The sequence below is a fragment of the Desmodus rotundus genome, chromosome 7, assembly GCF_022682495.2.
Source record: "Desmodus rotundus isolate HL8 chromosome 7, HLdesRot8A.1, whole genome shotgun sequence".
Lineage (NCBI taxonomy): Eukaryota > Metazoa > Chordata > Mammalia > Chiroptera > Phyllostomidae > Desmodus > Desmodus rotundus.
In genome coordinates, this window is record NC_071393.1 from 34,735,984 (window position 1) to 34,749,789 (window position 13,806).

The 13,806-nt window shown below is 43.8% G+C and overlaps 1 protein-coding gene across 3 annotated transcripts in view; it reads left to right on the forward strand.

The window, feature by feature from the left end:
- The window catches only part of PTPN9 (protein tyrosine phosphatase non-receptor type 9), a 78,882-nt gene that overhangs the window by 11,019 nt on the left and 54,057 nt on the right, over positions 1-13,806 (forward strand). The window contains exon 1 of one of the 3 annotated variants that reach the window (XM_045192769.2): positions 11,860-11,913. The exons of the other annotated variants lie outside the window; for them this stretch is intronic. Coding sequence (XP_045048704.1) covers positions 11,875-11,913 — 39 coding nt within the window. The 5' untranslated portion in view covers positions 11,860-11,874. Of the gene's footprint in view, positions 1-11,859; positions 11,914-13,806 lie in introns of those variants that run through there. 3 annotated transcript variants of the gene reach the window in all.

Consider the following 13,806-nt stretch of genomic DNA (forward strand, 5'->3'; position numbering starts at 1 on the left):
TCAAACAGTTTTCCAAAACAAATTAAGTTTGAGAACTAAGGTTCCACTATAAACCAGAAACAGCTCTCTCTTGGCGTTCGTGAGTTGAACATTCCTGGTTTCAGCCATTCACAAGTTTCTCTACGGTGATGTGGCTCCATTGTTGCTAGTTGCTTGTTGTATATTTATTTATAAAAGAAATTATGTGCTTTCTAAATGGGGTTAGTGAACTTGAGGGTTCAGATAGCTCTCTGGCAGTCATAGGCCTGCTCTTTGTCTTTATAAAAGCAGTCTTCAGTTTTCTGTTGGTGGAGTTTAATTTTTTAAATAGTGTTATCAGCATAATGGGAAGTATATGTGGTGTGATCTATCAATAACTGGGGCGGAACTATAGCTTTTTTAATTGTTTTTTTTTTCATGATACCTTCGCTTTGCCCATGTTTTAGTCTCTACTTAACCTATCACTAGATTTTTTCCTCAACTCTTGCCATGTGTGAAAGTTGAGGAAGAAAACATTTACAAAAACAAGGTGTTTTTCTCCCGCTTATCTACTTTCACATTTTCTCTTCCTTATATGCATAAAGGAAGAAAAAGAGTTACTGACAGAAAGGCCTGAAACCTTGGATGTAATACCTGAGCACCAGAAAACAGTTTTATTTGGGGATAGCTGTTTGACTTACTGAGATTTTAGCTCTTCCATATCCGGAAAACCCGAGTGAAGCGAAAATGGCATTTCTGGCTGGGTAAGAGACCTGAAAGTGACATAGCTAGCCATGTTTAAATATACAGGGTTTTCTAATGTACTTTTGTTTTAGAAAATAAATCCCTTTATAAAAGTTTTTAGAAAACCATTTGACATTTCTTTTTTAAGTTTTCATTTATTTATTTTTAGAGAGAGGGGAAGGGAGGGAGGAGAAGGGGGAGAGAAACATCACTGTGTGAAAGATACATTGATTGGTTGCCTCTCACACGCCCCCTACTGGGGACCTGGCCTGCAACCCAGGCACATGCCCTGACTGGGAATCCAACTGGCAACCCTTTGGTTCACAGGCTGGAGCTCAATCCACTGAGCCACACCAGCTGGGGCAGAAAGGCAAAGTTCTTAAAGAGTGGCACTTGCCATGGTTTTCCTAAATGAGGAAAGAGCAGAACCTCTATTTACTGGGGAAATAGAAATGGAGCCATGGTGTGAGCATGGTTGAAGACAGGGTATTGAGAGACCCCTGATGTCCACTGCGGATGGCACCCCCTAAAGAAGGGTTGGCTCCAAGGGACTGTTGAATGAAAGGAGGGCTGTTCCAACTCAGTTGGGAGAAGCTGCCAACTTTGACAAGGCTGTTCCATAGGGAAGCTCATGGTACTCCAGTGCCGGTCGCAGTTCCTGAGACTCTGCAGCTAGGACTTACCAGAAACCTAAGAGTTACCAGACTTCACTCTCCAGGTCCTGCCCGGGAGCCGAACCCAGTTCTGACTGGACTTGAAAGATGGGGCCCTGCTGTGTGGGCGGCAGATGGCAGGCAGTTGTTCCAGGTTTCGTCCTCGGAGGTTTGCAAACGACCCGTTAGCCACAGTAACTGATCTACTTGGACTGTTGTATGAGCGTGAATAAGTCTGTCCGATTTTGCAACAGCTGAGGTCCGAGAGGACTGTGTCCCTCTGAAGGTGTAATGGAGCTGTGGGTCACAGAGACTTTGAGGGAGAGTCCCAGTTTCTGGGGTACATGACGGAGACTCAGGATTCCATTACCTAGGGCACAAGTTGTGGGGCTCAGTCTCTGGAAGAAGGCAGGGGACCAGTTAAATTGGGTGGAGATTGGGTTAGCAGCAGGTGTACTCTGCGGGCCAGGGCGACAGGTCTGACGTGCCAAGTCCTCGAGTTTCGGACTAGAAGTCATCAAGTCACTCCTCTCAGATCCATGTGACATTGGCAAAATTGAACTTGAGGGGTGTGGGGGGGAAAGGAGGGAGAAAGGAGGAGGAGAGGGACAGAGGGAGGTGAAGCTGGGGGTGTCGTTGGTGGAATGGAAGCAGTTTGGTCGTGTGAACTGGAGGGAATATAAAACCAGGAAGGAGCTAGTTACTATGTTTTCTTTTTTTTAAAGATATTTCATTGACTGTGCTATTACAGTTGTCCCATTTTTTTCTCCCCTTTATTCCCTTCCACCCTGTACCACCCCTCCCACCAGTATTCCCCACCCCCCTCTTAGTTCATGTCCACGGGTCGTACATATAAGTTCTTTGGCTTCTCCATTTCCTATACTGTTTGTAACCTCCCCCTGTCTGTTTTCTACCTACCATTTATGCCTCTTATTCCTGTACCTTTTCCCCCATTCTCTCCCCTTCCTCTCCCTGCTGATAGCCCTCCATGAGATCTCTATTTCTGTGAATCTGTTCCTGTTCTAGTTGTTCGCTTAGTTTGTTTTTGTTTGTTTTTATCCTCGGTTGTTAATAGTTGTATTTGTTGTCATTTTACTGTTCATAGTTTTGATCTTTTTCTTAGAGAAGTCCCTTTAACATTTCATATAATAAGGGCTGGGTAATGATGAACTCCTTTAACTTGACATTCTCTGGGAAGCACTTTATCTGCCCTTCCATTCTAAATGATAGCTTTGTTAGATGGAGTAATTTTGGATGTAGTTCCTTGCCTTTCATGACTTTGAATACTTCTTTCCAGCCCTTTCTTGCCTGCAAGGGTTCTTTTGAGAAATTAGCTGACAGTCTAATGGGAACTCCTTGGTAGGTAACTGTCTCCTGTTCTCTTGCTGCTTCTAAGATTCTCTCCTTATGTTTAATCTTGGGTAATGTAATTATGGTGTACCTTGGTGTGTACTTCCTTGGGTCCAACTTCTTTGGGACTTTCTGAGCTTCCTGGACTTCCTGGAAGTCTGTTTCCTTTGCCAGATTAGGGAAGTTCTCCTTCATTATTTTTTTCAAATATGTTTTCAATTTACTGCTCTTCCTCTTCTTCTAGCACCCCTATGATTCGGATGTTGGAACATTTAAACTTGTCCCAGAGGTTCCTAAGCCTCTCCTCATTTTTTTGAATTCTTGTTTCTGCATTCTGTTCTGGTTGAATGTTTATTTCTTCCTTCTGGTCTAAATCATTTATTTGAGTCCCGATTTCCTTTCCTTTACTGTTGGTTCCCTGTATATTTTTCTTTTTTCATTTTGCATAGCCTTCACTTTTTCCTCTATTTGGAGACCATACTCAACCATTTCTGTGGGCATCCTGATTACCACTGTTTTGAACTGTGCATCTGATAGGTTGGCTATCTCTTCATCGCTTAGTTCTATTTTTGGAGCTTTGATCTGTTCCTTCCTTTGGGCCATATGTTTTTGTCTTGACATGTCTGTTATGTTGTAAGGGGAGGAGCCTTAGGTGTTCGCCAGGGCGGAACAACCCAGGTCACTGTGTTGTGGTGCTGTATGTAGGGAGGGGTCAGAGAGGGAACAGTGCCACTTGCTCAGCTCTCAACTGGCTTTTAGTCACTTCCTCCTCTTCCCACAAGCAAATTGGGCCCTGCTGGTGCTCATTCCTAGGTGGGTGGGCTTGTGTGTGTTCTAGGACCCTGTGGGTCCCTCTAATGAACTTTCCAGTGAGACTGGAAGTTTCTCCTGCCGCTTCAACCCCCACAGGGGATTGAGGCTTCAGGTCCTTGTGCTGGAACTCTGGGGTTCAGGGTCTGTGTCGCTCCCCAGTTCTCCTGGTTTATCCGCATGCAAATGTGGGACCACCCAGTCTGCCAGCCACAGCCTTGCCACACATCCTCCCTGACCTGGCTGCCCATCTCTGCCCCTCCTACCAGTCTAGATGAGTGTTTCTTCTTTAACTCCTTGTTTTTTGGACTTCATACAGTTCAATTTTCTGGAAGTTCTGACTATTTGTTTTTAAATTGGCTTTTGTGCTCCTTTGGTTGTGCAAAGAGGCAAAGTGTGTCTACCTATGCCTCCATCTTGACCAGAAGTCCTAGTTGCTGTGTTTTCAAAGCTTCTCACCTTCTGATCTTTTCTGGACTGATTCTGACTTGTCAGTGATTTTCTTAAAGTGTAGCTCTCAGAACTGAAGACAGTATTACAAATGAGGTCTGATCGGCCTCCTGGTTTGGAGCTCAGTTATTTTGGACGTGGTGCTTCTGTAATGTGCTCTGAATTCACAGTAATTTTGGGCATTCTTAGCCAACTGTGGACTCGGATTCAAGTCATTGAATATCCTTGTTTTTCCTTATGTGCTTCTGTTAAATTTCGTCTGGTGCTTCCAAAACTGATTTCCTTGCACTTCCTGTTCTTAAACTTCATCCTGTTACATTAAATGTTAACTACTGTTTGTTGAGCTCCATCACGTGCTGAAGCTCATCTACTGAGCCGCACCAGCCAGGGCTACCTTGTCTTTTTTACTGTGATGTCTTCCTTTGTACATGTTTGTGTTTGTTGGGTTGTTTTTTTTTAAAACATTTATCTCTTTGAAGAATGTGCAACCATACTAGTCTCTTGACATTGTTTCCTTTTAAAATTTGAATTGGTATATTTTATAATTGATTGCACAATTGAGCATAAGAATTTCACTTTTGAGGATTTCTTTGAAAAATACCAGTGTTGCCCTGGCCAGCGTGGATCAGCTGGTTGGAGCGTTGTCCCATAAACCCAAAGGCCAATGGCTTGATTCCCGGTCAGGGCACAGGCCCGGGTTGTGGGTTCCATCCCCATTTGGGGTGCGCATGAAAGGCAACCAGTTGAATGTTTCTCTCTCATTGACATGTTTCTCTCTCACGCTTCCTCTCCCTCTGGTATTAAAAAAGAAAAAAGGAAAAACACTCAGCATCGCCCTGGTTGGGTAGTGCATTTGGTTAGAGTTTCGTCCAGAAACACCAAGGTTGAGGGTTTGGTCCCTGTTTAGGGCACATATAAGATGCAGCCAATGAGGCCCTGGCTGGTGCGGCTCAGTGGGGTAGGTGTCATCTGCAGAACCAAAGGTCGCTGGTTTGATTCCTGGTCAGGGCACGTGCCTGGGTTGCAGGCTAGATCCCGGGATGGGGACGAGCAAGAGGCAGCCACACATTGATGTTTCTCTCACTCTTTCTTTCTCCTTCCCTTTCCCTCTCTCTAAAAATAAATAAATAAAATCTTGAAAAAAAAAAAGAAGCAACCAGTGAATGCATAAATAAGTAGAACAACAAATCTATGTTCCTCTCTCTTCCCTTTCCTCTCTCTCTCTAAAATCAATAAATAAAAATTAAAAATACCAGCATCTATGTTCTTTAGAGTTTTAGATTGAGATTTGAATTCTGTGTAATCTATATTTTAACACTGTAACACAATAGAGAATCTATATATTTAGCACTGTAACACAATAGATAAAAATGTGGGCTCTCCAGAGTCAGAAAACCTTAGTACTGATTCGTGCTCCGCCATTTTTCTTGTTTTGGGACCTTGGGCAATTGCTTCAGTTGGAGATCTTAGTGTTTTTTAATCTGTAATGTGGGATTGACCTCCTAGGGCCATTGAGAGAATTTGATAATCCCTGTAAAATTCAGTATCCGACTGGGAGTTAGAGCTCCATACCCAATAAACATTACCTGTTGTTAGTAGCTAATTTTGTTAAAGGGCTGGTGTTACTTAAATCAGTGTAGTAAGGTTTGCAGAATGCTTTCCCGGGTAGCCGGTTATTTGATGGTGTGAGGTAGGCAGATATTGGGTTGGCCAAAAAGTTCATTTGGTTTTTTCCATAAGATGGCTCTAGTAGCGCTTAGTTGTCTATAACGTCATTAAAAACAATTGTGTTACATAGTATTGTGACAGTTGTCATATCAGCGTGCATTTAAAAAAAACTTAATCGAAATTGGTGAATACCCATTTTAATACTGACGATGGAAGAAAATATGCAACATTGTCAGCATATTATGGTTTATTATTTCAAGAAGGGTAAAAGCGCAAGTGAAAAGCGTGTGTGGAGAAGGTGCTGTGATTGATACAACATGTCAAAAGTGGTTTGTGAAGTTTTGTGCTGGAGACTTCTCACTGGGCAATAATGCTCCTTGGTCAGGTAGACCAGTTGAAGTTGATAGCGATCCAATCGAGACATTGAGAACAATCAACGTTACCACGTGGGAGACAGCCGACATACTCAAGATATCCAAATCAATAAAGGTATTGGTGACAATGAAAAATGTGTCTGTTATTTTACGGGAAAAAAACCCATGTGGACTTTTTTTTCCTTTTTTTTTTTTAAAGATTTTCTTTATTTATTTTTAGAGAGAGGGGAAGGGAGAGAGAAAGAGAGGGAGAGAAACATCAATGTGTGGTTGCCTCTCACATGGCCCCCACTGAGGACCTGGCCCACAACCCAGGCATGTGCCGTGACTGGGAATTGAAACTGTGACCCTTTGCTTTGCAGCCCACGCTCAATCCACTGAGCTACACCAGCCAGGGCCCATGTGGACTTTTTGAAACCCATGTGGACTTTTTGGCCAGTCCTGTGTGATCCTTATTTGGAAAAGGAAATGCGCATGGAGAGTTACAACCGGCCTGAGGGTATGGCCGTGGCAGAACTGGGTCTTTAATGCAGCATTATTCTGCCACGTCTAGGACTCGCTCTCTGAACTGCCTTCTGACTACATTTAGTTGTGGCTATCACACTTTCAAGGGTTACATGGTTACTTCTCTTTGACACTTTAAGTTTTTCAACTAGTTTGTCATTTGGTCTGGTTTAAGTCCAGTGTAGTATTTCCCTCAGCCTGTTAGGTTGAAACAGTCAGCAATAATTTATCAGATTTTTCCTACTTTTTTAAGATTTTATTTATTTTTAGAGAGAGGGAGGGAGGGAGAAAGGAAGGGAGAGAAACATCAGTGTGTGGTTGCTTCTCATGCATGTCCCTACCAGGGACCTGGCCTGCAACCCAGGCATGTGCCCTGACTGGGAATCGAACTGGGGACCCTTTGGTTCGCAGGCCGGCACTCAGTCCACTGAGCTACACCGGCCAGGGCTACTCCCTCTATCTTTTTAAGATAAGTGTGATATCCAGCAAAGGATGAGGTGCTTGGAGTTCCCTGTTTCTAACATCTTTATCACCATGCCAACATGCCAATCTTGAATCTGAGGCAAGAAAACAGTCCAGTCTCCGTTGTTGAGCAGGGTGAGAGTACGCCCGCAGCTGGGTCACGTGTCATGTGTCATTTCTTTCTCCCAGAAATTACCCGGTGCAGTCTGTGGACTTCTACTGCGGGATATCAGTTTGAGATACACTGCCATCCACTTTTCCTTCCCTTCTATGATTTGAATGAAATTTGCCCATCCGTTGGCACACTGTACTGCTCTCACAAATCCACTAAGCTCAGATTTTCAGGGATGGGGATGTTGTATTGTTTATTTTATGAAATTCATAAATTTTAAGTTAATTTGTCTGGGATGCCTCTATTATAGATGCCTGAAGTTCAGATATTGGCAACTGAATGCCCAGGTATTTTCTTTTATGACTTAATAGTCACCCCTCCCATTCTTTTTTTCTTCGGACATTCCTGATATTTTCCCCCATTTTATCTAGGAATTTCTCTCTTTCCTCTGTTTTCAGTGTTAAGCTCTTACAATCGTATTGGTAAGTGTCCAGACACACTGTGCTTGGTGTTGAGTATGCAGTTGTGACCGTGGCCACCAGTCAGGTCTCCGGTACCTCCCCAAGCTTACGGTTTAACGCAGGGGCGTCAAACTCATTGTCACCGGGGGCCACGTCAGCCTCGGTCACCTTCAAAGGGCTGAATGTAATTTAGGACTGTGTAAATGTAGCTACTCCTTAACTAGGGGCAAGGGGCTCGGCGCTGCTGACCGGTAGAAACAAGGTGCCGGGCCGGATAAAACAAGGTGGAGGCCCGGGTTCTGCCCACGGGCCTTTTGTTTGCCGCCTGTGGTCTGATGGGAACAGAACAGGCATAAGCTTTTAGAGTACTATGTACCTGGCTGGAGGGCAGTAAAAACTTCGAGGATGAAGAGGTGGGATTGAGACTGACACCTATAGGGCAAATCAGTAGTAAGTCAGGTGTGGGAGTAGGGGAAAGAGAAGAATGTTCCAGCATGACCTGGAAAGTCAACTCCAACTTACTGACAGCCATTCACTTTCCTCCTTTTCTAAAGTCCCAGCTATCAAGTGGAAGAAGAGATGGACATTGTTACTAAAGGCCGCCCCCCACACACCCCCTGGGTTCTCCAAGACCTTTAGGGGTTTTTTTCCCCCTAGAAAGACTTTCCAAGTCTCTTCTGGTGGTGTGGTTCACCCTACATGTAACCCGTTGGCAAGCGGCCTTCTGGTTCTTCCTTATGGGGAGTGATCAGCTACCTGCTCCCCTCTTCCTTGTGTCCTTCTGGGAACCTGAAGGACTTCGCTCTTGCTGTGATGGTGAGGAGCTTCTTGTTTATTCTCCACATTTCTGTTTGCTTGTTGGTTTTTCTGTTTCTATTCTGTTATATTCTTCTGCCCCTCAACCTTTTGACGTGACTTTTCTCCTGTGATAATTCAGAATAATTTAGTTAAGTCCCTGTTTTGTTGTTGAATTATCCTCCCTTGTCTCCGGGAATTCTTCCTCCTCATTGATGACCTTGGTCTGGAGAGTGGTTTTCAAGGCTGAGAGGAGAGGTGCCAGCTTGAATTCAGTGAACATGCCGTTGGCTAATGCCTTCAGCGGGAAACCACGTGTAACAGTTCCTCAGTGCCTGGGAGCGTCCCCTGGCTAGGGCTGGGGGTTCCTGAAAGCAGCTAGTTATACAGTCCTAAAATTACCCTTGTTCCCTCTGATCCTGGCGTGAAGGCTACTAACAAACTTGCCATTCTTGATGGCACAGTGTAGTAACCATGCATTCCCGTGGGTTACTTCATTATTCCAGGTGGCAGCTTTTAGGCCAAGATGCTGTTTTCCTATGACTTTCCTAATGTTTTGCTTTAAAACCAGGCCCTTGGAGGCCTTGAAGATGTGATGGGGAGTAACTATGAGAGAGAGAAAGGGAGGGAGGTGTCTGGATCTGTCTAAGATTCAGTGCACCACCACCAACAAGGGAACATAAATGAGTAGGTGGCAGCAGTGTTTGGTAGGAGTTACAGAGCAGTCTTCTGCCGTTCATCCCCCAAAGAGAATACTGAGCCTCTTTAGGGTTAGAAGAACCTTATCTGTCAGGTGAGAACAAATAGCACAGGAAAGTAGTCAGTGTATCGAAATTACTTCAAAATGATCATAGGTCTAAACTTTAAACACAGCCATAAAGCTTCTGGTGTGGCTCAGTGGATTAATCACTGGCCTGCAAACTGAAAGGTCGAGGGTTGGATTCCCAGTCAGGGCACAGGCCTGGGTTGCTGCCGGGTCCCTAGTTGGGGGGTGTGAGAGGCAATCCATGTATCTCTCACACATTGATGTTTCTCTTCCTCTTTCTCCCTCCCTTTCTCTCTCTCCAAAAATAAATGAATAAACCTTTTTTTAGAAGCTTCTAGAAGAAAACATAGGTCCTCATGACCCTGCAGTAGGCAAAAATTTGCTGTTACAGGATGCACAACACTACTGATGACAGAAAAAATTTCAGTTCATCTAAATCCACCATTAAAATACCACCATTAAAACATTATGTTCGTATCTCCCTATTATAAGTAATAAGTAATAATTACTTATAAGTCTGTAAAATCAGTGCATTTAATTTTTGAGTCTGTAATACAGTCACCTGACTTAAACTTTACCAAGGACGGAAGAGCTTCTGGTGAATATTCCACCTCTTGCCACTTCTCTTAACTACCTCGCTCGCCTCCGAGACAGCGCCGCCAGTCTCTCGTCTGCCCTCGCTGGGTGACTGTGTCCATAGACAAGCGCATGGCGTACCTGTTATCTGTCAAGATGGGTGACACGCGTCTTGTGTTTCTGCCATAGGGTTTGGAAAGGCTTGGGTGCAGACCTCAGAACTTCGGGCCTGGCATTGATTGGTTGAGTGGCCTTGGGCAACTTGTTTGGGCTCTGTGTTCTCCAATTTATGTGGCTGATGATACTTCACTTGCCGTGGCTGTTGAGTGTGATACACAGTTCCTTCTCTGGCCCATGCGAAATGCTTTGCAGATGGCTGCTACCATTGTTATTTCTGGCTGGACCACACTCTTTGGCCTGTGCGAACTGGGAGGGGCAGAGTCTTGCTCTAACTAGGGAGTGGATTGAAATGCCTTCTTTACTGTAATGGGCGACCAGTGCTTTCTTACATATGGAAGAGAACTGTGAGCCAAGGGAGACAGAGCATTTTGAAAGGAACAAAACAGGTATTCCTTGGTCAGGTATTGGACACGGGCTATTCCAGGTCTGGGGATTTCGCACAGGGCTGATGGAGTGCTGATAAACCCTAGCCCTCACTCCCCTTGGTAGGAAGTCATTAACTCCGAGGTGCTTTTCACGTTTAATAGCTTCTCTGTTTATGCTGGCCCTTCAGTGTTGCCTGGAGCTATGGACTCATAAGGGAAGCTTCTTTGTCAGCCGTACATTGGATTTCCTACTGTTCAGTTCTGGTGTGGCGTTAATCCTTCAATAACAGCTTCCCTTTTTTTTCATTTTGGTTTTTGCACAGTGCTTGAAGGAATAGTCGGGGGAGTGGAATTTCAGAACCATTCTCATTTAGTTTCATCAGGGGGGTGGTGGTCGACTTTTCCTCGTGGTTATCTGGTCTTAGCTTTTTTTTTCTCCCCAGCCTTAGCATGTTTGATGGGATTTGTAAGACTTTGAGTTTGAAGTTCACTTGGGCTCTCAACTGGGTAAAAGAGATTTTACATCTTGCAACACAGGGATAGCAGAATACAGAGACCTGATAATGGTGGGAGATCTTCAAATGGGGGTGTCCAACCTGTGCCCCTGGAAGGCTATGAATGCAGCCCAACTCAAAATTGTAAATTTACTTACAACATTATGAAATTTTTTTGTGGTTATATGTTCAATGTCACATGAAATGTCCGTACACGCTCATTATTTGTACACGTGTGCAGCTTCCAGCGTGTTACCTTCAAGAGCAGGCAGCAGTACTGACACCATCGGATGTTATGTATGGTTGTGGTGACTTAGCGAGTTATTATCGACGATATTTCAACCTGCCATTGCAGTGTTAGGCGTTTAATGTGACTTTGAAGTTGGGTGAGCATTCTTATTTGATTATTACAGGTACTTCCGCACCTTGGCAGCACCTCACGCATCTCCCACCCACCACACTGTACAGTCGGCCCTCCTCCTCGCCCTGCATCGGCAGCCGAGAGGACTATGGAAGGGCCCAAACCTTGCTTTCTATTTTCCTGTCAATTTTTGTAATAAAAGCAAATAAAACCCCTTATCTATTATTATTGTTTTAATCCCAGCATGGGTTCTACAACGTCTCAAAAGAAAAAAGAACACCCAAAAAGAAAAGGTACAGATGAAGGGAGATTGTTCAATGAAAAGCAGACAGAAAACTACTTTTTTGTGGAGGCAAATAGTAAGGCATTCTGCTTAATTTGTAGAGAATTTGTGCAGCATTATATGCAAAAATATGCTGCCAAGTTCAATGCATATGAGGGATTGTATCATAAGGACAAAATAGCGGAACTGAAAAAAGTCTGTCTTCTCAACAAAAATTTTTTCAGAGTTACAACTCAGGTGGATTCCACTGTAAAAGTTAGTTACATGGTAGCACAGTTAATAGCAAAGAAATTAAAACCATTTACTGATGGTGAGTTTATTAAGCAGAGTATAGAAACCGTGGCAGATATAATTTGCCCTGAGAAAAGGGGGAATGTTTCTAAACTCAGTTTGTCTCACCAGACTGTAGCCAGGGGAGCTGAAGAAACTGGGAAATCTGTCGGAAGAAGTTTGGAGAGTAAACCTGCGACTTTTAAACTGTAGGCTTTGGCGATGGACGACAGCCCCGATGCTGCAGACACGGCTCAAGCTGCCATTTTTATCAGAGGTACTGATGACGAATAGAAAGCCACTGAAGAGATGGCTTCTTCAGTGCCATTCAAAGACACAACCAAATCAAGAGATTTACACGAAGCAAAAAATATGTTAAGGCGATTTTCTTTGTCCACTGTCAACATATCTGGCACAGTTACTGACGGTGCCCCGGGGAGAGCAGGTAGAAGAGAGGGACTTGTAAAGTAATGGAAGACGATGCAATCACATTTCATGAAGCATCATTGCATAGTACATCAAGAACATTTATGCACAAAAGCTTTAAAAATGGATAACGTCACGGAAATCATCATCAAGACTGAATTTCATAAGAGCCAAGGAATTGAAGCATTGCCAATGCCAGGGATTGCTTGAAAGTGTGGATGCTGACATTATGGTGACATCATTTCCTTTTTGGAAGTAAGACGACTAAGTCGAGGCCAAATGTTGAAAAGATTTTATGATTTGTGATGTTATCGAGTTGTTTATGGCAGCCAACAATAGCCCTGGCTGGTGTGGCTCAATGGATTAAGCACCAGACTTCGAAGCAAAGGGTCTCAAAACAAAGGATCCCTGGTTCAATTCCCAGTCAGGGCACATGCCTGGGTTGGGTGTCAGGTCCCCAGGTAGGGGGCGCACGAGAGGCAACCCCACATTGTGCACATCCACACACCCTGCATCCCCCCCTCCCACATTCCCCACCTTTAGTTCATGTCCATGGGTCGGTCGTACATGTAAGTTCTTTGGCTTCTACATTTCCTATACTATTCTTACCCTCCCCCGTCTGTTTTCTACCTCCCATTTATGCTTCTTGTTCCCTGTACCTTTCCCCTCTCTCTCCCCCTCCCACTCCCCTGTTGATAACCCTCCATGTGATCTCCATTTCTGTGGTTCTATTCCTGTTCTAGTTGTTTGTTTAGTTTGCTTTTGTTTTTGTTTTAGGTGTGGTTGTTAATAACTGTGAGTTTGCTGTCATTTTTACTGTTCATATTTTTGATCTTCTTTTTCTTAGATAAATCTCTTTAACATTTCCTATAATAAGGGCTTGGTGATGATGAACTCCTTTAACTTGACCTTATCTGGGAAGCACTTTATCTGCCCTTCCATTCTAAATGATAGCTTTGCTGGATAGAGCAAACTTGGATGCAGGTTCTTGCCTTTCATGACTTGGAATACTTCTTTCCAGCCCCTTCTTGCCTGTAAGCTTTCTTTTGAGAAATCAGTTGATAGTCTTATGAGAACTCCTTTGTAGGTAACTGTGTCCTTTTCTCTTGCTGCTTCTAAGATTCTCTACTTATTTTTAATCTTGGGTAATATAATTATGATGTGCCTTGGTGTGTTCCTCCTTGGGCCTAGCTTCTTTAGGATTCTCTGAGCTTCCTGGACTTCCTGGAAGTCTATTTCCTTTGCCAGATTGGGGAAGTTCTCCTTCATTATTTGTTCAAATAAGTTTTCATTTTTTTTGTTCTTCCTCTTCTCCTTCTGGCACCCGTATAGTTTGGGTGTTGGAACATTTAAAGATGTCCTGGAGGTTCCTAAGCCTCTCCTCATTTTTTTGAATTCTTGTTTCTTCATTCTTTTCTGGTTGGATGTTTCTTTCTTCCTTCTGGTCCACACCGTTGATTTGAGTCCCGGTTTCCTTCCCATCACTGTTGGTTCCCTGTACATTTTCCTTTGTTTCTCTTAGCATAGCCTTCATTTTTTCTTCTAACTTGTGACCATACTCAACCAATTCTGTGAGCATCCTGATTACTAGTGTTTTGAACTATGCATCTGATAGGTTGGCTATCTCTTGGTTGCTTAGTTGTATTTTTTGTGGAGCTTTGATCTGTTCTTTCATTTGGGCCATTTTTTTTTATCTTGGCGTGCCTGTTATGTAAAGGGGTGGAGCCTTAGGCATTTACCAGGG